We start from the raw sequence: 24,622 nt of genomic DNA, 5'->3' as shown, positions 1-24,622 counted from the left end.
AAAACATCCGGGGAAACCCCTCACATACCTTGAGGACTATGCACCTGTGCTCACCTGAGTGGATAAAGATTTCAAATGTTTGTAACCCTGGTGGTTGCTCTCGTTCATCTATTTCAGTATTAATGTACTAAATCTGTCCTGGCACTTAACATGCTGGTTTGTGCAGTCCTTTCTGACTGAGGACAATTGTATTATTATCTACATACAGTAAGATAATTAAAATAGATAAAAATCTCACACATGGCTAGATGAAATTGCATCATGATGCCTGAAGGCCGTTCATCTTTTGTCTAATGCAGTACATCTTGAACTGAAAACTTTTAAACTTCTAATGTTAAAACTGCTTAAGGTAAATAAATGAAAACAAACAATCATTGCAAACTCTTTATTTCATAACAAAATCAATGTCCAGAAGCAGGTTAATTTTAAATTTGCGTCCCTGATGCCACAGAAATTTCAGCTTATACTTTTCTCTCTGAACTGGTAGTTCTACAATAACTACACCGTCGGGAAGGAAGCATCAGTGGCAATACCACAATTGTTATTCCAGTTACGAACCATAAAAATGTACCCACCCATGCCCCAGGTGGCACCAAAAGAGTTCTTAACAATCCAGTAGGGTATTCCTGAGCTGTCAGTGCCATAGCCCACTACCAGTACGGCGTGGGTAAGGCTAGTTGACGAGCACGTCGGCTCATAGTACACACCTGCAACACAATCACATGAATATATAAATATCCACTTTTATGCAGATTTACTCTCAAATTTTTTTTATGCAAATTCTCGAATAATGGTTTTAAAATATAACATATACATTAGAAATCTAATAAATAGTTATTTTTTTAGATATAATAAACAAAGATTAGGGAGAAGACTCAACTATTGAAAACTGAGACAAATCATATAATTAAATAATTAGAAAGAAATGGGTTATATTTTAAATAAATTACTTGTCTGTATTTACTAAAGAACTTGATAATATATCTGCAGCTGAGAGGTATATATGTAGATGGTGAAGAGGACAAGTTTAACTATTTTACTGTTTACAGGAAAGGATGTCATTATATGAACCAAACAATTAAAGCCCAACAAGTACATGTGCAAAACGAATATATGAAGGGTGATTAAAGAATGATATGGATGAGCTGAATGAGACTTTGTCCAGCATATTTAATAAATCATAGGAGTCGAGCAGAGTACATTTGCAAATGTGGTTCCGATTTTTAAGAAGGAGAGGCAGATCACTTGCATTGAAATATAATCTAATTTGCTAAACATCTATTGTAGAAAAAAATCTTAAATCAATAATTGTAAAAGCCATTCGTTTAAGTCTTAAAAAAAAAGATTAAACCATTCATATAATCATTTAACTAAGGCTCATGTTTAAAAAATTTACTTCCTGTATTTTTAGTATATTTAAACTACTGATAGCGGGGATAATTGCATCACTCTATATCTAGACAACAAAATGCAAAAGGTAATGAAGGAGGGGGATTATCCAACTATTCGCTAGGGTTTGGTTATTTAAAAGATACGAGAGAGCTAGTATAAAGCGAGTTACATAATTGGGAATTCTTAATATCAAACAGATCTGGGTGTTATGACTAGTTGGCAGTTTTTGTCAAAAAGTTAAATGCATAAAGCAGAAATGTTAGGAATTAAGTGCATTTGTGTTCCTCACGTGTGCCCCAAAGAATGTGGTGATTTGATAAAATGCTATGCCCAAGATTACCATCCGAGTGCCGGCGGGGAAGTGGTTCAAATAGCTTCAGCTATCACTTCCTTATGTCCGGTCGTGATGGTCAAGCGGATTAAGGCGTCTCTGTACATACCAGTTGCCTTGCTCCTGGCAGTATGGGTTCGAGTCACTTCTGGGGTGTGAGTTTTCAGTTGTATATAGTCCTGGGGACCATTCAGGCTTGTTTGCATTTGTGTTCCTCACGTGTGCCCCAAAGAATGAGGTGATTTGATAAAATGCTATGCCCAAGATTACCATCCGAGTGCCAGCGGGGAAGTGGTTCAAATAGCTTCGGCTATCACTTCCTTACGTCCGGTCGTGATGGTCAAGCGGATTAAGGCGTCCCTGTACATACCAGTTGCGTTGCTCCTGGCAGTATGGGTTCGAGTCACTTTTGGGGTGTGAGTTTTCAGTTGTATATAGTCCTGGGGACCATTCACGCTTGTTTGCATTTGTGTTCCTCACGTGTGCCCCAAAGAATGAGGTGATTTGATAAAATGCTATGCCCAAGATTACCATCCGAGTGCCGGCGGGGAAGTGGTTCAAATAGCTTCGGCTATCACTTCCTTATGTCCGGTCGTGATGGTCAAGCGGATTAATGCATCCCTGTACATACCAGTTGCCTTGCTCCCGGCAGTATGGGTTCGAGTCACTTCTGGGGTGTGAGTTTTCAGTTGTATATAGTCCTGGGGACCATTCAGGCTTGTTTGCATATATATATATATATATATATATATATATATATATATATATATATATATATATATATATATATATATATATATATATAATATATATATAATATATATATATATATATATATATATATAATATATATATATATATAATATATATATATATATATATATATATATATATTATATATATATATATATATATATATATATAATATATATATATATATATATATATATATATATATATATATATATATATAATATATATATAATATATATATATATATATATATATATATATATATATATATATATAATATATATATAATATATATATAATATATATATATAATATATATATAATATATATATATATAATATATATATAATATATATATAATATATATATAATATATATATATAATATATATATAATATATATATAATATATATATAATATATATAACTATATCCAGTACTATACCGCTAGACCACACTGATTGCACAAAAAAGTTGGAAGTCGTGAGACCCTTAAGATAACCCCCAACAGCATTCTAGGTAAAAACACACATCGTACTTTTATGTAGGACAGACGTAAATATGTGTTTTTATGTGTGTAGGTTAGATTAGCATTTTAAAAGCAGAATACTCATCTATTGTGGTTGATTGTTTAATAAATCATTGAACTGTATGTTAAACGGATCTCTAACCATGACCACGGAGGACAGAAGAAAATTTATATATCCTGGTTAGCATTGTAAGTGTGTAGCCACTTCTGCGTTAGAAAAAAATTAAAAATAAAATAAAACTGTTTGGTTTGTATGTAATGGTACTTTTACCTGTACACCTCCCAGGGTCTCAACTGCTTCTTTTAGTATCCATGTAAGTACACTTTGTTTGTCCTTCGTTCTCAAGTCCTTCCTCTTTTGTTTGCCTTCGTTTTATCAAGCCCCTGAGACAAATCCCTTACCTGTTCCTCTACTACCTCTAATATTTTCACTTGTTTTGATGGACCCTCCCGTTGCATATACACACACACGAGTGTAAGCTCACCACCGCTGTAGAACTGGAATGAAGGGTGGTCCGCATCGATGGCCACAGAGATGGGACCTACGGTCGCTACGGCTCTCATCAGAGCACTCTCACTTTGTGAAGTTATGGTGGCGTAGCCAGTTACTGTGGCGGCAATGTTGTTGGGTGAGAAGTTGCAAGTCCCTTGCTGCAAGTATTAAATAAGAACAAATGTATAATTATCTCTGTCTTGCAGAAAATATATTATGTTAATATCATAAAACTTAGAATAAAAATTATCTCTACAACAGATTTTTCTTAATTGTAAACAATATAATTATCAGTTTGCAGCCAAGCACATGTTGTGTTGATGAACACCACTTACCACTCCCACGTAAGGGTAGGAAGCCTCACTGTCAGACCCAGTTTCCATGAGGTAGTTGAAGGCATTATTCATTGATCCACCGTAACATCCATGGTTATAGTACATACCACCGGCGCAATCGAGTAGCTGCTGCTCGGAGAGACTCACCAGTTGGCCGGTTTTACGAAACAGTTGACCCTCCAAGGAGCCGGTCTGGGTAAAATGCCAGGCAGAGAATCACGTATATATTTCTGGGAGCTGTGTCAGAATGATAAGTAAGCATGAGTAACCTTAAACACTACTGACGATAATGGTCTCTATATTTAGTGTTGGAAATTTCCAACACTAATACAATATTATTGTATTATTCTTATAAACTAGTGGTAAAATATACTAATTACTGTAGTAACTAAAATTAACTAACAGTAGTGTTCACATGAACTAATAATTGTATCTGTACAATAATGCTGAAATTCTTACGTAACCAAGCACCAGTATTGCGTCAGATTCTACCAAGTTAAACACATTTATATCCAGTGTGTTAGAGAATTGAGTGTGATTCTCTAAAATCATCAGTATTCCGTGTGATAATTATTTACAGATAACATAACTCCCAAATAATGCCAAATCGAGAGTTTTTAGTTATAATTGTTATCAGGTAATAAATTTACCGTCACGCGTGAATGCCATGGAGAAAACTAAAATCATCTCCATTTCTCGTTTACCACCATAAGACGAGAAAGTAATGATATTTAGCTCCCTAGAATTACAACCCAGTCTTTATCAAAGCATTTTAGCCACAACTGCACGAAGTGATATTATTCGTGATAAATAATTTCTGTGGCGAATGCGAGACGCCGGGGAGAGGGAGACACCATTGTGGTAGACGACAGCTCGAGGAGAAGCTGCCAGTGTGCAGCGTGAAGACTTGTTGCGGAATTGAGCAACTCGTTTTGGTGTCAGAGTCTAGGACACGTTGCGGTGAAGTTGTCAGCATGATTTAACCTGATACTCATCCCAGAACTAGTTAATTTGTTCTACGTGATCCGTCGTGACCGGCCAAATAAACGCGTCGACATCCAAGCCAAGCTAGCTGCCACGTGTTCGCCATTGTGACGCTAGAGTCTGGGACGCGATTTCGGCAAGCTTCAACTTATTCAGTACCCTATTAGCTAAGTATATATATAACTCCCTTTTGATGAATCATTAGAGATTGTATATGGCAGGGTAGCTTGTCGTTACGTCGAGCAACTTAAACAAAACCCATGTTAGTATTCTAGATTTATTTATTTCCATTTTCTTGAATATAGATATTTAGTAGCCTAGTACATTGCTACGTAATATCCCTTAAATTACAGCTCGCGTGTGAGGCATCCACGAGCTGTTACTTTACAAGTGTTATTCATCTCCCAGCGTTCTACGAGGAATTCCGGAGATCCCAAGGATGATTCATAACTGATGTCGTTGAAAACGTCTTCAAGCTAAGACTTTTCGTATTTCTTTAATTATTCAAATTATCAGTATTTTAGTTATCATTTATAGAATGCTGTACACTGGAGATAATACGTGTTTATTATAATGATTAATTTCTGATGTTGATGATCTATATTCTTATTGGTGATAAATTTTCTATTGATTCTTTAATTGGTCATAAGATTAGGTTATTACACAATGAACTGTTGCACGAACCACACTAGTTCCTAGACATATATGAAGTTCTAGCAATAACCCCCCAATGTAGGTGTTTGAGGCTTTGATTCAAGTAAATTATTTATACAGCCCATTAATTAATCAAGTGATTATATTTCATAATATTTATCCATAGTCACTGGTTCTTACAGGAATTTCTAATGATCACATTTTATTAGTTTCCCTCTTTACTATAAAAGCGGGTGGTCCTTCGTAATTGATTTCATTACTTTAATAATTAAATTGATAGAGTCGAGCCCCAAATGTCCCACATTATGGTCCTTTGAACCGGATAAACATAAAATATAAATATACATACTAATTAGTAATAACTTATCAATGCGTGAAGTAGTCTAGACTAACCATTTTAATTAATTGTGTCTACCAACAGCGTAACATAGGTTAGCCTAAGTCACACCAAGTCATTGCTACTTAAACCTCATGTATAAGGTAGCACTCGTGGGACACAGTCAATTACCCACAACACTTAGACCTATACCTCATACTGAAGTAAGAATCTTTAGGTCACCAGGAGCAACAGCTCATAACTTTTATAACAACCCCACACTAACACCTGCGTTAGCGTGGCCTCACCATCTAACCATTATATACTTAGGTGGTAATGACATCCATCCTACTCGTCATCCAGCTGAGGTGATCAATCACCTTAAAGCCATAATTTCTTCTTTCAAGCTCATCAGTAATTCGGTAGTATTCATGTTAGTGGAACCTCGCCAACCAAGTCAAAATAATCGTTGGGGAGTACCACCAGAATACTACCAGAGAGCTGCTAAATACATAAATTTCAGGCTGAAAAAACGAGTGAGATTGGATGCCACTTATATCCAATTTACAGCCAGACCATATAGACAAAACCTGGCAAGAGATGGTGTACACCTGTCAGGTGAGTCTAGGTCACATGTGGTTGACAAATTGATCAACACAATCAACTATCACAAACGGCTGTGGCTAGCAAGCCAAACTTAACTGTACATAATTGTTTTCACTTGTGTGTGCAAGTGCACACTTAAAAATCCAAAACAAAACAAAAATACAGCACAACTATATTCACATTACTGTACCACAATAATCTTTACCAATCTTATTAGGTAGAATTTAGGCTGTGATTGTGCTGAATTTGGCACAAACCCAGACTAAATAAATTTGTAGTTTCTTAGGTAGGAATTATCACAACTAGACTTGAGCTAGTTAGTAGTGTATGTATTATACCATTTGTGCTGACCCTATTAAGGGTGGGATTAAACTTTGAGATAACTCTGATTAGAGTATCTCCATATTATTTCATTTTGTACTCATTATTTTGTGTGTACCTATTTTGAGTATTGCTGAATGGTCACCATTACATCTAATGGTGATATAGAAGAGCTAACCGGACGAAAGTTAATGGTGAAGTTCGAGCAGTGCTCAAAATAGTTAGCTATTTCTTGTTAGGTAGGTAAAATTATTGTCTGTTCAAGTACATCAGGCTATTATTATTGATATTGATCTCCACTGAATGAGTCAATATCCCAGTTATCTCAGTAACAAATACTTACTGACAAACCAGCCTTTACCCACAAAAATGGAAACGGCTACAAAAATGAAAAGGACCCTTATCGGTCTGAAAGGTCATTTGACCCGACAGATTAATGAATGTCAAAATCTGTCACAACAGTCACCTGTTGACTACTTTGAATTAGAAGATTTACTACAAGTTGCTGAAAGTAAATTTGCCCATATTAAGCAACACATGTGTCTGTATTTGACAGAACTTCACTCAACTTCTGTAGATAGTAGTGAACATGAGGATGTTATAGATGACTTAGCTCAGTATGAAGAAGATATACGGGTTAAACTTCTACCCTTTAAGAAGCAAATTGCTAAAAACAAATTGACAGTAGCTTCTGCTGCACATGCAGATCCTGAGGTCAAATTACCTCAAATCAATATACCCACATTCTCTGGTAACGAGAACGAAAGTTGGGATGATTTCTGGAGTAAATTCGTAGATGCAGTAGACTCTAAAGTTAACATTCCTCAAACCACCAAATTCACTTATTTACAAGGCTTGTTACAAAATGAAGCCTTGAAAGTAATCTCTAATATAACACTGACCAGTGATGGTTACACCTTAGCTGTTCAATTGCTCAAAACCAACTATGATAACAAGGAGAGAACTATTACTGTCTTAGTTCAAAAATTGCTAGATTTACCATCTGCTAATAATTCTACAGATTCTCTCCAAACTTTCAGGCTAGAGTTAGAATCTTTACTCAAGGCCTTAAGCCTTAAAGTCCAAATTCAGTAAGCTGAATGGATGACCAAAGTAGTTGTTAAGCGAAAATTGCCAAGAGAAACCTTAGATAAATTATGTACTATGTACAACAAGACCTTTTTGACCTTGAAAGAAATTACAGAAGGTCTACATACCTTAGTCGAAAGACAAAGAGCCAACCAAGATGGGAAAAGAGTTTCAAACTTCTCCGCTAACTCCCATCGTAACTCAGCTCATATTGACACTTCAGTCAAACCAAAAATGACTTTAAACAAGTCTAATAAATTTAAACCTAGGACTGCTCCATCCACTGGAAGCGGGAGTGGTAATGTAGGTACTTATGCAGTATCTCCTTCTGGTGTAACAAATGACTTGTCAACTAAAGGAACAAAGTCAACCAGAGAGATAAGGTGTCTGTTCTGTAGTCAAGAACATGCCACCTACCAATGCACTGTTTATCCTTACTTTAATACCAGGATTAAACGGTTACAAGAAATACACAGGTGCACTAGGCGCATGGGCTCTCATGATCCCAAAAAATGTGTAGTGCAACTACGTTCATGCAGTAGATGCATCCAAGGTGTACATCACTACGCCTTATGTAGAAAAACTTCTACCCAATCCATGACAACTGGGGAGAATTCCACGAATTCTACCACAGTACAATATTGCAAAGTACATCAAGAAATAAATGTACTTGCTACTGAGTCAGGCAATAATACCACTCTGCCTACAGCTCAACTTAGACTAATAAACAGGAAATCTAGAGTTAACACTAGAGGTCTTTTTGATCAAGGGTCACAGAAAACCTTCATTACACAACAATTAGTCGAGCAGTTAAAATTAAAACCTGCCAAAAGTGTGAGATTAAATATTTCAGGTTTCTTGACTAATAGTGGACCTCGTGAATACCAAGTAGTTAAGGTATTAGTGAGACTTGGATCTTCCACTAGTCCAATACAAGCGGTAGTAGTAGATAAACTTCCTACAGACCTGAAGGTCACAGGATTAGCTCGCACTGCGAAATATCTTAAACGAAACCGCATGAGGCTAGCAGATTACAAAATAAATTCTGACTGCCTCACTGATGTTGGAATACTTATAGGCGCTGACCATTATTATAAATTTATAACGGGATGCACCAGACAACACGGAATGAATTTGTTGTCATCTGCTGGAGGCAAGTTGCTTACTGGACCGATGCTTTTCCAACAAAATCCAGCGTCAACCAACCAACAATCTAACAATATAATAGTGGCGTGACTAGGCTTGGAACAGTCACCCCTACATTTCAGAGAAATATCTGAAGATATTGAGTCTGATCCCCCTGTACATCGTCTGTGGGATTTAGACACTTTAGGTATTATCCCTGAACAACCAAGCCCTGATGATATGTGGACTTACCAACAATATCTAGATACAGTTGTCTATAAAGATAAACAATATTGGGTGAGACTACCATGGAAGTTGAATCATCGGCAACTTCCAGTTAATTATTTTATGGCAGCCTCACAATTGCAGTCTCAATTGACACGACTGCAGAAGCAGCCAGACAAACTGAACATGTATCATCAACTAATCCAACAACAACTCAACAGTAAATTTATCGAGGTTGTTGATGATGATGACCGGAAAATAGGTCACTATTTACCCCATCAGGCTGTGGTGAAAGATTCATTGACAACACCAATACGTATTGTCTTCAACTGTAGTGCTAAAGTGAAGCCAAGCAGTGTGTCTTTGAATGAATGTCTCCAAACGGGACCTAACCTAACACAAAGGCTACATGATGTGCTATTACGATTCCGTACTGGTGTTTTTGCTTATACTGCTGATATCAGTAAAGCTTTCCTTAGAGTAGATTTACAGGAAGAGGATCGTAATTACACCAAGTTTCTATGGATTAAGGACCCACTGGATCCTAACAGTGATATCATCACATATCGTTTTGCCTCAGTATTATTCGGAGCGACGTCTTCCCCATTTCTGTTGCAAGCAACATTAGATACACATTTGAGGAAGTCTAATAGCCCTTATAAGGCAGAAATTAGTGACAACTTGTATGTCGACAATTTCCAGGGAACTACAAATGATCAATCCAAATTGGTAGAAATCTACCATGAGGCTAACCGTGAGTTATTAGGAGCCAATATGCCATTACAATCATGGGCCTCAAATCATAAATCATTAAACCAGATAATCGAGAAAGAGTTTCCAGGTTATCAGGTACCTAATCAATTAAAGGTTCTAGGTGTGGAATGGAACACAAGTACTGACGAGATGAATGTCAAATCAGTACAAACCGATAATTCATCCCTTACCATGAGAACATTGCTCTCGTATGTCAGTCAACCATTTGACCCTTTAGGCTTACTTAGTCCTATATTAATAAGGGGCAAACTCCTAATGCAGGAATGCTGGCAAGAACATATGGGATGGGATGATCCGTTACCAAGTGAGTTACAAGCTAAATGGCAGATACTCTCAACGGATTTTAATCAGTTAGGTGTTTTGAAATTTCCTCGTAATGCTTCAGGACCAAACTTGCCCACACACAAATTTGCACGTTTTCTGCGATGCCTCTGGCAAAGCGTATGGCGCTGTAGCCTACTTAGTTAATAGTGCACAATCAATTTTGCTCGCATCTAAAGCAAGGGTTGCTCCCATTAAGAAGAGATCTTTACCTCAAATGGAGTTGACTGCATTGCTGGTGGGAGTAAGATTGGCTCATTGCCTGACCAATGATATCCACTTTGGTGAGATTGTCGTGTGGTCAGACAATGAGGCAGTCTTACAATGGGTAAGAAACAACAATAATAAAACTCCCTACGTCAGTAATCGTGTTAGGGAAATTCATGAATTATCTGCTGGATATAAATTCAGACATGTTCCTACTAAGGACAATCCTGCGGATTATTTATCTCGAGGATTAACACTGAAACAACTTATCAAGTCTTCGCTGTGGTTCAATGGACCTTCATGGCTTGTTGGTGGTCAGTGGCCCAAACAAAAGCCACAAGTCATAGTGACCAATATCACCACTCCCATGAAAGAACCAGAACCTCAACGAATTTAAGCTATATTATTCTAACTTAAGTAAGTTATTAAGAGTGACAGCACATGTGTTTGACTTTCTTGCTAAGATAGGAATCAGACATAAGTTTCCCAATCCTATCCTCTACTGGATCAAACGTGCACAACAAGAGACATATGGAAGCGAATATGAAAATCTTCCAGATAAATTAACTAAGTCTCTAGGTATCTGGTATGATGCCAACACCCATAATATATTAAGGTGTGGAGGACGTTTGCTTCATGCAAAAATTGATCTGGATACAAAGAATCCAATCCTTCTACCACGTCACCACATCATTACCAAACTTCTAGTTTTATATCACCATCAATATGGTACCTTACATGGTGGAGTGTTAGACACTCTCACCGACCTTAGACAGAAATACTGGCTTCCTCAAGGTCGTCAAACAGTCAAATCAATTATTAAATTCTGTGTAATCTGCAAAAGATACGATGCTAGAGTGTGTCCTTTCCCAGGACCTCCACCACTCCCTGAAGAAAGAATGGTTCATCTTCGTCCTTTTGAAACCACTGGTGTCGATTACACAGGAGCCTTGCTTCTCATTGGCAACCCAGATAAGATACCAGCGAAAGCTTACATTTGCCTCTTTACGTGTGCTACCACCAGAGGCGTACATCTAGAAGTGACTTCAGATATGAGTGCTGAAGCCTTCATCCAAGCTATTCGTAGATTTGCAGCTCGCAGATCCTGTCCCAAACTGATGATATCGGACAATGGTTCAAATTTTGTGGCAGGAGAAGCCTGTCTACGAGAAGTATGGAATCATCCAGAAGTGCAATCAGTCCTGCAGAGACGACAATGCCACTGGAAATTTATAGCTCCAAGAGCCCCTTGGCAAGGTGGGTTCTACGAACGAATGATAGGAACTGTCAAAAAATGTTTAAGAAAGACCTTACATCGACAGAAAATTAGTTACTCCGAGCTCCAAACACTTGTTGTGGAAATCGAGGCGCGAGTCAATAACCGCCCATTAACATACCTGTCGGACGATTTCTCACAGAGAGAACCTCTGAGTCCCTCACACTTGATACATGGAGGCCTGCTGAGTCCTCTCATACCTTTAACAGAAGAGGACCCCGTCGACCCTTCACATGTAACCAGGAGTGACTTAGTAGAAAGTTACCAACATCTCTCAAGAGTAATTGAAAGTGGGAATGAGGTGTGGACTCGAGAGTACCTCACAGCTCTACGAGAGTACCACTACGGAGCTTCGAGTCCTTATAATAAAGTACAACTTAAACCAGGAGACCTAGTATTGGTTGACAGTGATGGACCAAGGTCCGAGTGGCCCATAGGCAAAATTGTTGCTATCCATCCAGATCACCAAGGTATCCTGAGAGTAGTGAATGTTTTGTGCCGAGGCAACACTACCCTGAAAACCTTAGAGAAGTTGGTACCTCTCGAATTAGCAGAACGAGAGTGTTTACCAGAAACAGCTTCACCAACAGTTTCCGAGGACAGCAATTCTGATCCACCGAGCAACCGCCCCGCTAGAGCTGCTGCTCAACAATGCAAGCGGAAACTACAAGCCTATTACAGCTCTGACCAAGAGCAAATACCTTCCCATTCAATTTAAGTAATCATGATGATACTGTGGTGTGATGTCAAGTAACAAATCATTACAAGTCACTATGACCCAGGACATTCTCATCACAGTAGATTCTCAGTTATTTGAATTGTGTGATTTAAATTCTTAATTGTTGTATAGGTCCTAAATGTCCTAAATTATTGGGATCGTCTCAAAGCCCTCCAAATGTACTCACTAGAAAGAAGACGAGAGAGATATCAAATAATATACACCTGGAAGATACTGGAGGGCCAAGTACCAAATCTACACAGTAAAATAACAACGTACAGGAGTGAACGACATGGAAGAAAATGTAGAATAGAACCAGTGAAGAGCAGAGGTGCCACAGGCACAATCAGAGAACACTGTATAAACATCAGAGGTCCGCGGTTGTTCAACGTCCTCCCAGCAAGCATAAGAAATATTGCCGGAACAACCGTGGACATCTTCAAGAGGAAATCCGATTTATTCCTCCAAGGAGTGCCGGACCAACCGGGCTGTGGTGGGTATGTGGGCCTGCGGGCCGCTCCAAGCAACAGCCTGGTGGACCAAACTCTCACAAGTCGAGCTTGGCCTCGGGCCGGGCTTGGGGAGTAGAAGAACTCCCAGAACCCCATCAACCAGGTATAGGCTATTAATAACATTATTTCGTCTAGAGTATCTGAGAGTTTACAGACTTTAAGACTTAGTAATATAAACATTACATGTCATAGCGACACCAGTCACAGAGTTTATTGTAGGCTTTCTTAGTTATTAACTTTAGATAATACATAATAACATGTTCCATTTAACATGAAATCTGAAAGACTTAAGTTTCTTGTATGTCCTTGACAAATCCGGGACATCCGTTATGTGTGTACTAACATACTAACATACTAATATTAATGCTAACTTCGGGATGGGTATGTCAGTACTCAACAATACACTGCGACCCGATAAATCTCCCCCCGGAGTTATGTTGGAAATTTCCAACACTAATACAATATTATTGTATTATTCTTATAAACTAGTGTTAAAATATACTAATTACTGTAGTAACTAAAATTAACTAACAGTAGTGTTCACATGAACTAATAATTGTATCTGTACAATAATGCTGGAATTCTTACGTAACCAAGCACCAGTATTGCGTCAGATTCTACCAAGTTAAACACATTTATATCCAGTGTGTTAGAGAATTGAGTGTGATTCTCTAAAATCATCAGTATTCCGTGTGATAATTATTTACAGATAACATAACTCCCAAATAATGCCAAATCGAGAGTTTTTAGTTATAATTGTTATCAGGTAATAAATTTACTGTCACGCGTGAATGCCATGGAGAAAACTAAAATCATCTCCATTTCTCATTTACCACCGTAAGACGAGAAAGTAATAATATTTAGCTCCCTAGAATTACAACCCAGTCTTTATCAAAGCATTTTAGCCACAACTGCGCGAAGTAATATTATTCGTGATAAATAATTTCTGTGGCGAATGCGAGACGCCGGGGAGAGGGAGACGCCATTGTGGTAGACGACAGCTCGAGGAGAAGTCGCCAGTGTGCGGCGTGAAGACTTGTTGCGGAATTGAGCAACTCGTTTTGGTGTCAGAGTCTAGGACACGTTGCGGTGAAGTTGTCAGCAAGATTTAACCCGATACTCATCCCAGAACTAGTTAATTTGTTCTACGTGATTCGTCGTGACCGGCCAAATAAACGCGTCGACATCCAAGCCAAGCTAGCTGCCACGTGTTCGCCATTGTGACGCTAGAGTCTGGGACGCGATTTCGGCAAGCTTCAACTTATTCAGTACCCTATTAGCTAAGTATATATATAACTCCCTTTTGATGAATCATTAGAGATTGTATATGGCAGGGTAGCTTGTCGTTACGTCGAGCAACTTAAACAAAACCCATGTTAGTATTCTAGATTTATTTATTTCCATTTTCTTGAATATAGATATTTAGTAGCCTAGTACATTGCTACGTAATATCCCTTAAATTACAGCTCGCGTGTGAGGCATCCACGAGCTGTTACTTTACAAGTGTTATTCATCTCCCAGCGTTCTACGAGGAATTCCGGAGATCCCGAGGATGATTCATAACTGATGTCGTTGAAAACGTCTTCAAGCTAAGACTTTTCGTATTTCTTTAATTATTCAAATTATCAGTATTTTAGTTATCATTTATAGAATGCTGTACACTGGAGATAATACGTGTTTATTATAATGATTAATTTCTGATGTTGATGATCTATATTCTTATTGGTGATAAATTTTCTATTGATTCTTTAATTGGTCATAAGATTAGGTTATTACACAATGAACTGGTGCACGAACCACACTAGTTCCTAGACATATATGAAGTTCTAGCAATAACCCCCCAATGTAGGTGTTTGAAGCTTTGATTCAAGTAAATTATTTATACAGCCCATTAATTAATCAAGTGATTATATTTCATAATATTTCTCCATAGTCACTGGTTCTTACAGGAATTTCTAATGATCACATTTTATTAGTTTCCCTCTTTACTATAAAAGCGGGTGGTCCTTCGTGATTGATTTCATTACTTTAATAATTAAATAGATAGAGTCGAGCCCCAAATGTCCCACATTTAGGACCTCACATTATTGAGGAAAATGTTGCAATAAATTAATGCCAAGATGTGCTAACCCAGAATATAATGTTCAGGTATATAAATACATTCATGTTCATGGAGCGACCAATCAACATCCTGGCAGTTAAAGTAGGAGAAGCAGCACACTGATGCTCCAGTTTCTAGACTGACTTACAGTCAACACTTATGATGACACTTTGTGAAGTGTGAATTAAAGCATAACATAGATGTACTCACCTAGTTGTTTTCACCTAGATGTGTTAAGATCATGCTGGTAGTGTGTGATGGTATATTGTGTTTCCGGTGTCTGGAGGAGAGGTGTGTTTCCACTGTGTGATGGATGGAGCACAGTTTATGTGATGGAGGGAGCACAGTTTATGTGATGGAGGGAGCACAGTTTATGTGATCGATGGAGCACAGTTTATGTAATAGATGGAGCAAAGTTTATGTGATAGATGGAGCACAGTTTATGTGATAGATGGAGCACAGTTTATGTGATAGATGGAGCACAGTTTATGTGATGGATGGAGCACAATTTATGTGATGGATGGAGCAAAGTTTATGTGATAGATGGAGCAAAGTTTATGTGATAGATGGAGCACAGTTTATGTGATGGAGGGAGCACAGTTTATGTGATGGATGGAGCACAGTTTATGTGATAGATGGAGCACAGTTTATGTGATGGATGGAGCACAGTTTATGTGATGGATGGAGCACAGTTTATGTGATGGATGGAGCACAGTTTATGTGATGGATGGAGCACAGTTTATGTGATAGATGGAGCACAATTTATGTGATGGATGGAGCACAGTTTATGTGATAGATGGAGTACAGTTTAGGTGATAGATGGAGCACAGTTTATGTGATGGATGGAGCACAATTTATGTGATGGATGGAGCACAGTTTATGTGATAGATGGAGCACAGTTTATGTGATGGATGGAGCACAGTTTAGGTGATCGATGGAGCACAGTTTATGTGATGGGATGGAGCAGAGGTAATGTGATGGATAGAGCCGAGCTAATGTGATGGATGGAGCAGAACTAATGTGATGGATTGAGCAGATTGAGCACACACGCACGCACGCACACACACACACACACACACACACACACACACACACACACACACACACACACACACACACACACACACACACACACACACACGCACACACGCACGCACACACGCACACACGCACGCACGCACGCACGCACGCACGCACGCACACACACACACACACACACACACACACACACACACCGAGACTAGTACCCGAGCTGAGAGGTATGAGCTACGAGGAGAGACTACGGGAATTAAACCTCACTTCGTTGGAAGACAGAAGAGTTAGGGGGGACATGATCACCACATTCAAGATTCTCAAGGGAATCAACAGGGTTGATAAAGACAGGCTGTTTAACACAAGGGGGCACACGCACTAGGGGACACAGGTGGAAACTGAGTGCCCAAATGAGCCACAGAGATATTAGAAAGAACTTTTTTAGTGTCAGAGTGGTTGACAAATGGAAAGCATTAGGAAGTGATGTGGTGGAGGCTGACTCCATACACAGTTTCAAGTGTAGATATGATAGAGCCCAATAGGCTCAGGAACCTGTACACCTGTTGATTGACAGTTGAGAGGCGGGACCAAAGAGCTAACGCTCAATCCCCGCAAGCACAACTAGGTGAGTATATTCACCAGTATGACCATACTGTAGCTGGTGTATGGCGAGTTCATACTGTATAGTGATGTTCAGGCCGTTTAGCCTAGTATCAAAAATATTATTTTATCTATAAAATATCCTTTTGACAATACTCTAGTATATATTACGTATTGCCATTGCATGTATAATATACCTATACATATTATGTATCATTACCAAAATTTTCTGCCATGTATTTGTGGAGATATTAGAAGTATAAGAAATAGCAAAAGCCTAATTGCCTGTGTGTTGCAAAATACCATTATGTCTATGATAGGAAATTCTATGTATTGTTGTAATTGACATGATATGTGTATTACAATGTAGAATGTACACATATCGATATCTGATGTATGACTAGCATGTATACTGTGATATATCAATTTAATTACTGTTCAATACACTAGCTCTTGTCATGTTGTTAACTGATATTCTGGTACTGTGAGATTTATACCAATGAGGCAAGGTTTTGCTAATTATGTTGGTATAAGATGCTCACTTCATTCATGAATACTTATGTATAACGGTTGACGGGTAATATCTTGAAATCCTTCCTTAACGCCCCCTTCCTGCTTCTCCCTTTGGCTTACCATCTCCGCCACTGTTACCATGTCCTGCATATTTTAATTCCCTGTTGATTAATTTAATACATCATGATATATTCTCTTATGTATTGATTCATTGATCGTGTTCTCATGCAAGGTTGTATAATTAAAAACCTATTCAGTGCTGTATGATTTAGGAGTTATTGATTGGAAAATGGTTTGATATAAGTGTGTAATATTCGAAGGATTAGCGTCGGTTGACTTGCCGAACTGGAAATAATGTGTCGAGGGCTCGCCGCTAGTGATGCCTGTGGCGTCACAAGATCTTTGATTTCTCAGACGGGCGGACGTGTAACGTCCAGCCCTTGCTTTAAGTGACATTTTGTGTGTTTATTTACTACTAGTATTTATAATATTATGCTGTCGTATCTATCTTGGATCAGTTCTACCGATGTACATAATTTATGCCAGGTGGTAGGTGATTTTATGTATACATATTGAGGTGGGAACCTGAGGATCTTAAGTGATGCTATTGTGCTTTGATTTTATATTTATTCCTCAGCCCCATTAATTAATGAGGATGGGATTCCATAATTATAGGATGGTGGTGTACCACCACCATCCTATAATTATGTTTACATCGTACTAGGTGCTAGTGTACCACTGCACCAGGATAGAGCCTGGTGTCAGCTAGTCACGAGGGTGTGCAGTTTAAGACCTGTTGATGATTTCGAAGAGCTTTAAGAAGCTGGATAATGTGACAGTATGAATTGGAGAGAACTGTAGTTTCTTATTGTTTTACGGTGACCAATGTTATATGCCTCAGTAAACTGGAGAATTTTTGCTAGCCTTTTACTTAACCCTAGACAAGTATTCATTTGGCCAGGCAATGGATTCCAGTGATGCTATGGAGCATGAGGTCCTGAGAAGTGTATATCCTGTGTGTAATGGACTAGAGCGTATATCCTGTGTGTGATGAAATAAAACTTGTTTTCTGTGTGCTTTTGCACAGAAAGTTCAATTGACTGATTAAATCTGTCACGCTGTGATTAAAATCCAAAAGTATTTAAATTTCATCTTTCACTTTGGCTGTTTTTGTATTTACTTTTCCCTGACCTTTAAGCATGTCTTGTTGCATTTGTAGTATATGCTGAAACTAACAAAAAATAAATCATAAACTTAAAGTCAATCTGTGTGTGACTGAAGCTGCAGAATGTTTTGGGAATAGACATTTTAATTTGGTCAACATAATAAAACAGTTCACAGAGAAATCACAGTAACGTGATATATCAATGGGAAAATCCACAAAATATCTGGGACTCCAGCTAAAATAGCTGTGTGTCCGGGAATACCCAGAGCATAGGTTCGAATCCTCGTCACTGATCCTGTCCGTTTTTTCAGTAAAGCAGATCTTTCTGAAGGTAGACGTATAATGTAAAATGTTATAAAAAATCCCCGAAGAAGAGGCAGTCCGGTTATAGGTGAGAATAAATATTTATTGAAGAATAAACTTTCCAAAGAAGTGGACCACTAACTTGTCAGGCAGACCGCTTGCTACAACAGTATCACTTGCAACACTCTGGCCATTTACCAACCCACATACGCATTTGTATGCGGACAAAATACTTACCGTAGAAAAAGTCCAACAAGAACGACATTCTAACTGGTCCTTGACAGGAGTGACGTAGCCGCGGGTACGCCAGTCCACAGCAGCTGGCAGGACCCTTGTCTGGGGGCTGAATACTGTGTTGGCCTCTCGGGACGACGAAGGTACGTATCCGTTCATCTTTTTTTTGAATTCGGCATTCGTCTGTCATATAACAATTTTGTTATCGTCATGAGGTGTTTAATGACATGTTTAATGCACTTCTATAAATATTTTACAAGTATGAGGCCAGAGGTATGATAATCTTATTAGTTATGTTTCTTACGTTCGATTTAGAACTCAGGAGAAGTACTGAAACTGGTTTAGTTAGTCAATATCAAATAGCCTCAGAATAAGAATTGCCAATGTTCTAGGTTCCTAATTAATGCTACGTGGAAGGGGATGAACTTTATGCACTGTTATACAATGTAACACTATTTTTTGTTACTGGGTAGTAAGTATTATTTTCTGGCTGCTTATGCCTCAGAATTATAGCAAATGGTTATTATTCCTCTCATAGTATTAGAGCATACAGAGCATCCCATAGCTTAGAGCTATGGGATGCTCAGGGAAGAGGTCTCTGAGGTGTTTGATGGCTACCGACTCCTTATCTAGAGCTGTGACACATTGCTTCATAAGTCAGCAGCCTTTACATACCTTCAACACGTCTTCCCTAAACTCTCTCAGTCAAAGTTTACACCATATTTTGAAGACAATTAGCGCCATTTTCTGTACTTTGGATGCATTAGCAATCAGCAAATAACACCTACTATCCAGGAAAATAATTGTCAGGCATTTACTAGTTCATAACAGCGAACGGAATATTGTGTCGTTATACAGGGGCGAACTGAATGTTGTGTCGTTGTACAGGGATGAACTGAATATTGTGTCGTTATAGAAGAGAAAACTTAATATTGTGTCGTTGTACAGGAGCGAACTGAATATTATGTCACTGTACAGGGGCGAACTGAATATTATGTCACTGTACAGGGGCGAACTGAATATTATGTCACTGTACAGGGGCGAACTGAATATTATGTCACTGTACAGGGGCGAACTGAATATTATGTCACTGTACAGGGGCGAACTGAATATTATGTCACTGTACAGGGGCGAACTGAATATTGTGTGGAAATGAAGGATCAGTGTAGTGAGATGAACCTAGTAAAGGCTCAGTGCAGAAAATTGGGCTAAATTAATGTTCGGAGAGCCATCGTCCCACCAAGCTCAAAATACGAACCCGTGTCTTCTTGACAGCGAGACGAGTATTCTGACCTCTACATCATAGGTTGTGTCAATGCTTGTTGTGAAATTTAAACATATGTTTCCGGAAATACAATAATATGTATTAGAGACTAGCACAGGATAACTTTCCGGTTCCAGTGGTTCATCCCGAGTCAAAATTCCAACACAATAATAACCACATGGCACAGAGACCAACCATGTCACCAAACTCGTTCATCGCCACGTTGTGGGTAGAGTTCCCCTTCGAAAGATTAACGATGTGCTGAAGATTTGTCTGGAACACACGCTTGCGGTGATTTTCTTCTTTTGAGTTTTTATACTTGCGGTCATATTTAGTCTGAAAATGAAAAAACTTTTGTAATAAAACTACATTCTTAGTACTTGACACACTGCACATATTCCTAATTAACACAGTAACATCTTGCAGACCTAATGACCAAACCACATATCAGAAAATGAAGAAACGACAACGTTAATACTCTTTCATAATAGTCGAGGATGGACCGAAGATTCGTCGTTTCTTCATTTTCTGATGTATGGTTTGGTTATCATACTCCAGCCACGTAATTGTGATTCATCGTCTGCATGGTGTAGGCCATTCTGATTTTACCAAGAAGCAAAATACGCATATATGCAGATTACACCTAAACATCATAGTTTTTAATGAGATCTGAACGGTTTTTAACATATTAACAAAAATCATTGGAGCCAATTCTGTTATTAAAGGTTGCTATATATTAATTTTATTTAAGTAAAAATTATTTTATCATTTATCTATTGTTTCTTATTTCTTGTTCCTTTAGCCAATGATGGGGACGAATCATAGGGATCAAGAGCAAACATCACCGGTTGAGAAAAGTTAGTTTGGTAAAAATGTCTGGAGAGAGTTGTATTGTGCCGTCATCGTTGATCGATAACTTTCGTGCATTGCGTCAAGGGAAACTGAAACGTGTTTCAGGCCAAAGCTGACATTCCCAGTTGTTTGGTATCAAAACAGGCGTCAGACTTGTCTCCAGTCTATGACGTTGACTGGAGTGGATTTAAAATGTCTATCTTATCACTCTTTCGGGATTTGCAGTTATTCTCTTCGTCTGGAACCATACAAGTGAACAATTATTGGTTATGTAAAGGAAAAGATGACAAAAAAACAGATCACAGGTGTCAAGTGTCAAGCTTGGAGAAAATGATAGATCACAGGTGACAAGTGTCAACATTGGACAAGGTAATAGATCACAGGTTTCAAATGTCAAGATTGGACAGGATGATAGATCACGAGTGTCAATTGCAATCAAGTAATAACGTGCTTGTCTTGGAAGCTAGACGTAGATATATAAGAATACTTAGCAAGAGGGTAAATATAAAAATGTTGTTGATTCCTTCTCACATTGGCCTGTAAGAACATAACAAAGTTGACGCCCTTGCTAAGGCTGCAGTAAATAAAGACAGTATTGAACGGAGTCTTGAGTTATCAAATAGGTACCTTAAAAGTGTCATTAGACAAGAACTCCTGGATGAATATGAAGAAAGTAGAACTGTGCAAACTGGAACTAGCAGGGTCATTGTTCATCACAATGAAATGTGTGAAGTAGAACATATGTATGGGGCAAGTAACAAAGTAATTAGACTAACAGATGTAGTCACAGCTCGTATAAGACTTGGCTACAAGTATCTCTGGCAGTTCGGCCTGTATATGGCTCTAAATGTGAAAGTGTAAAGTGTGTGGACAAAGACAGGGACACACTCGAACAATATATCTTGGGTTGTAGTAATATTGAGCCTTTTAGAGATAGATCTAAGCTCACTCTGTATGATATGGCAAACTATCTTATTACCATGGATAAATTACCTGAAATCCTTGCACTGTATCTACATTTCGCTTCCAGTAGATGAACGACATATGAAATGAACAAACAAGTAGTGTATTGTGAAGATTAATAATATACAGAAGCTACCCTATGACTATCTTCATTGGTCAAACTATTATGTATTAGCGATAAGACCTACCATTAATGTATAATAACTTACTGTAAACCAGACCACACACTAGAAGGTGAAGGGACGACGACGTTTTGGTCCGTCCTGGACCATTCTCAAGTCGATTGTGATGAGGAAGTAAGGGCAGGTAATAAATAGGCTAGAGAAAGGTGAGGAGCAAAGTGTAGTAGAGGGGATAGTAGGAATAAGAACTGCAGAGGGCCTATTGGCCCATACGAGGCAGCTCCTATTATAACCACTGAATGAGAAGGAGATAGTAATAGGAGTAAGAAGAGGATAGTAAGGGAACGTAAAGAAAACAATGAACAGAAAAGAGAGAAGGGAGAAAGAAAAGAAAAGAGAAAGAAAGATAAATGGAAGGGTACGCTTATGTTAGGTCACGTTTGTTTGAAAGATTAGAGCATTTAAGTATATACTGTGAAAGGAAAGAGTCCACAGCAACAAAGCCAGGACTCAAGTTCATGTTGGGTACATTGTGTATTAGAGCCGATTCAACAAGACGGCGTCTGTGTAGAGTAGAGGCAGGAAAGATTATTTTGGAGGAAGACCAATCAATAGGATGATTGGAATCCCTCACATGACAAAAGAGAGCATTGTTAGTGTCTGCAGACTTAACACTTCTCTTGTGTTCTTTAAGTCTGTCATTCAGTGTACGGCCAGTTTCGCCAAAGTATTGGAGAGGACAAGACGAACAGGAAATAGAGTAGACACCAGCAGCATTAGAAGCAGGAGGAGCAGTGTGAACTAGATTGCTACGAAGTGTGTTAGTTTGTCGAAAGGCGAGCTTTATGTCAAGAGGACGACAGGTTTTGGTAAAAGTTTTGAGTTCAGATATGAGGGGAAGGCATAGTACAGTGCTACTAGTGTTGGAAGCAGGTTTAGGATGAAAGAATTTGTGTTTTGCTTGAGAATAGGCACAGTTGATGAAATGCAAAGAGGTACCAAGGCGAGAGAATGATTTGTAGATAAAAGCTCTTTTCAGAATCAAGAAACTGAGGGTCGCTGAGGAGTAGAGCGCGGAGAAGAGAGAGACGAGGACACTTTTCTTAACAGAAGGAGGATGGTAGGAAAAGAAGTGAAAGCACATGCCACTATGCATGGGTTTACGGTAGACAGAGAAAGAGAACCCATACACAGAGCTATGAACGTGAACGTCAAGAAAAGAAAGAAGGGAATTAGATTCCCACTCAACTTTGAAACGGATAAAAGGAGTCAGATTGTTAAGAGAGGAGAGGTAAGGCTGGAAAAGACTAAGGTCATGAGGCCATAAAGCAAAAATGTCAACATAGCGAAGCCAGAGAGAGGGACGAATATCAATAGAAGGAAGAAGAACAGTTTCGAAGTATTCCATGTAGAAATTAGCAAGAACAGGGGAGAGAGGGGAACCCATAGCGACACCGAAAGTTTGAGTGTAATATTTACCGTTGAAAGAGAAAGAGTTAGAGTCAACACAGAGTCTAATGAGTTCAAGGAAAACGTCAGTGGGAAGCGGGAGAGGAAGAAGGCCCTCAGACGCCTTCTGTCTAAGGAAAGAGAGAACGTCATCGAGCGGAACATTAGTGAACACAGAGTCGACATCAAGACTAAACATCTTACAAGAGGGCTGCAGGCGCAGTCTTTCTATGAAGTCTTGAGAGTGACGAAGGTGGGCAGGGGAAAAAGTGCCAAGGTAAGGTGTCAGGGTTTTAGCGAGTCAGGAGGCAAGAGGATAACTGACGAAGAAATACGTGAAGAAATACGAAGAGAAACACCAGGTTTATGAGTCTTAAGCAGACCGTAGAAATAAGGAAGAGAAGGGCAGATGACAGGGAAACGTTTAATGAGATCAAAGTCAGGAGGGCAAAGACTAGAGAGCTGTCTTAGTTTGCGGTTAAAGGAAGTTTTGAGGCTATCCAAAGGGTTAGAAGTCAGAGGAGCAAAAGTGCAAGAGTCAGAGAGCAAGACATCTGCTTTTCGGAAGTAGTCCTCAAAGTCAATGACAACCACCGATTGCCTTTGTCGGAAGGAAGGATAAGAATAAAGTTGTTAGATTTCAGGGAGGCAAGGGCAAGCTGGAAGCGACGAGGAAGGTGGTGATTTTTAGAAAACAAGCTGTCAAGAACGGGGATAAGGGCCCCTCTAAAGGCAGACAGGTCCGAAAGAGTACTAGAGTTAGAATTGACAAACCTGTCAAAGGAACTAATGAGATCAATGCCACAGCGTGGGCCAGGGGAAGTAGCAAAAGAAAGACCAAGTCCAAGAAGTTCTTTCTGGTGCTTAGAAAGAGAGTAGGACGAAAGGTTGGTAACACAGTCTGAGAGAGAGTATTTAGCCCAAGGATTGTTGGAGATCAGGCGTTGAAGTTTGTTGTATAGTGTGGAGGAGTGGTGGGAATAGGCGACGTGAGCAGTGTCAAATGTAATTGGAAAAATGATATTGCATAGATCATTGGAAAGAGAAGAGGACAGCAAGCGTTG

At 38.8% G+C, this 24,622-nt stretch overlaps 1 protein-coding gene across 1 annotated transcript; it reads right to left on the bottom strand.

Moving 5' to 3' along the window:
• Positions 1–424: 424 nt before the first annotated feature.
• On the bottom strand, positions 425–20,662 carry LOC123767844 (digestive cysteine proteinase 1). The gene is made up of 5 exons (XM_045757890.2): positions 20,368–20,662; positions 18,912–19,091; positions 3,833–4,024; positions 3,490–3,655; positions 425–707 (listed from the first exon to the last, which is right to left on the bottom strand). The coding sequence occupies exons 1-5, from the start codon at positions 20,566–20,568 to the stop codon at positions 499–501; spliced, it is 948 nt and encodes a 315-aa protein (XP_045613846.2). The 5' UTR covers positions 20,569–20,662; the 3' UTR covers positions 425–498.
• Between the last annotated feature and the right edge of the window lie 3,960 nt (positions 20,663–24,622).

This window comes from Procambarus clarkii, chromosome 67 (assembly GCF_040958095.1).
Source record: "Procambarus clarkii isolate CNS0578487 chromosome 67, FALCON_Pclarkii_2.0, whole genome shotgun sequence".
Classification (NCBI taxonomy): Eukaryota; Metazoa; Arthropoda; class Malacostraca; order Decapoda; family Cambaridae; genus Procambarus; species Procambarus clarkii.
Note: the sequence above shows the minus strand (reverse complement) of the source record. Positions and strands in the feature narration are given on the sequence as shown.

Excerpts from the sequence above, each read along its gene's own strand:
- LOC123767844 (XM_045757890.2), bottom strand. The coding sequence starts at position 20,568 with ATGTGCAGTGTGTCAAGTACTAAGAATGTAGTTTTATTACAAAAGTTT. Across the intron at positions 4,025-18,911 it reads CTTGTTGGACTTTTTCTACG|ACCGGCTCCTTGGAGGGTCA; the intron begins GTAAGTATTTTG and ends CATTTTACCCAG. Across the intron at positions 708-3,489 it reads ATTCCAGTTCTACAGCGGTG|GTGTGTACTATGAGCCGACG; the intron begins GTGAGCTTACAC and ends ATTGTGTTGCAG.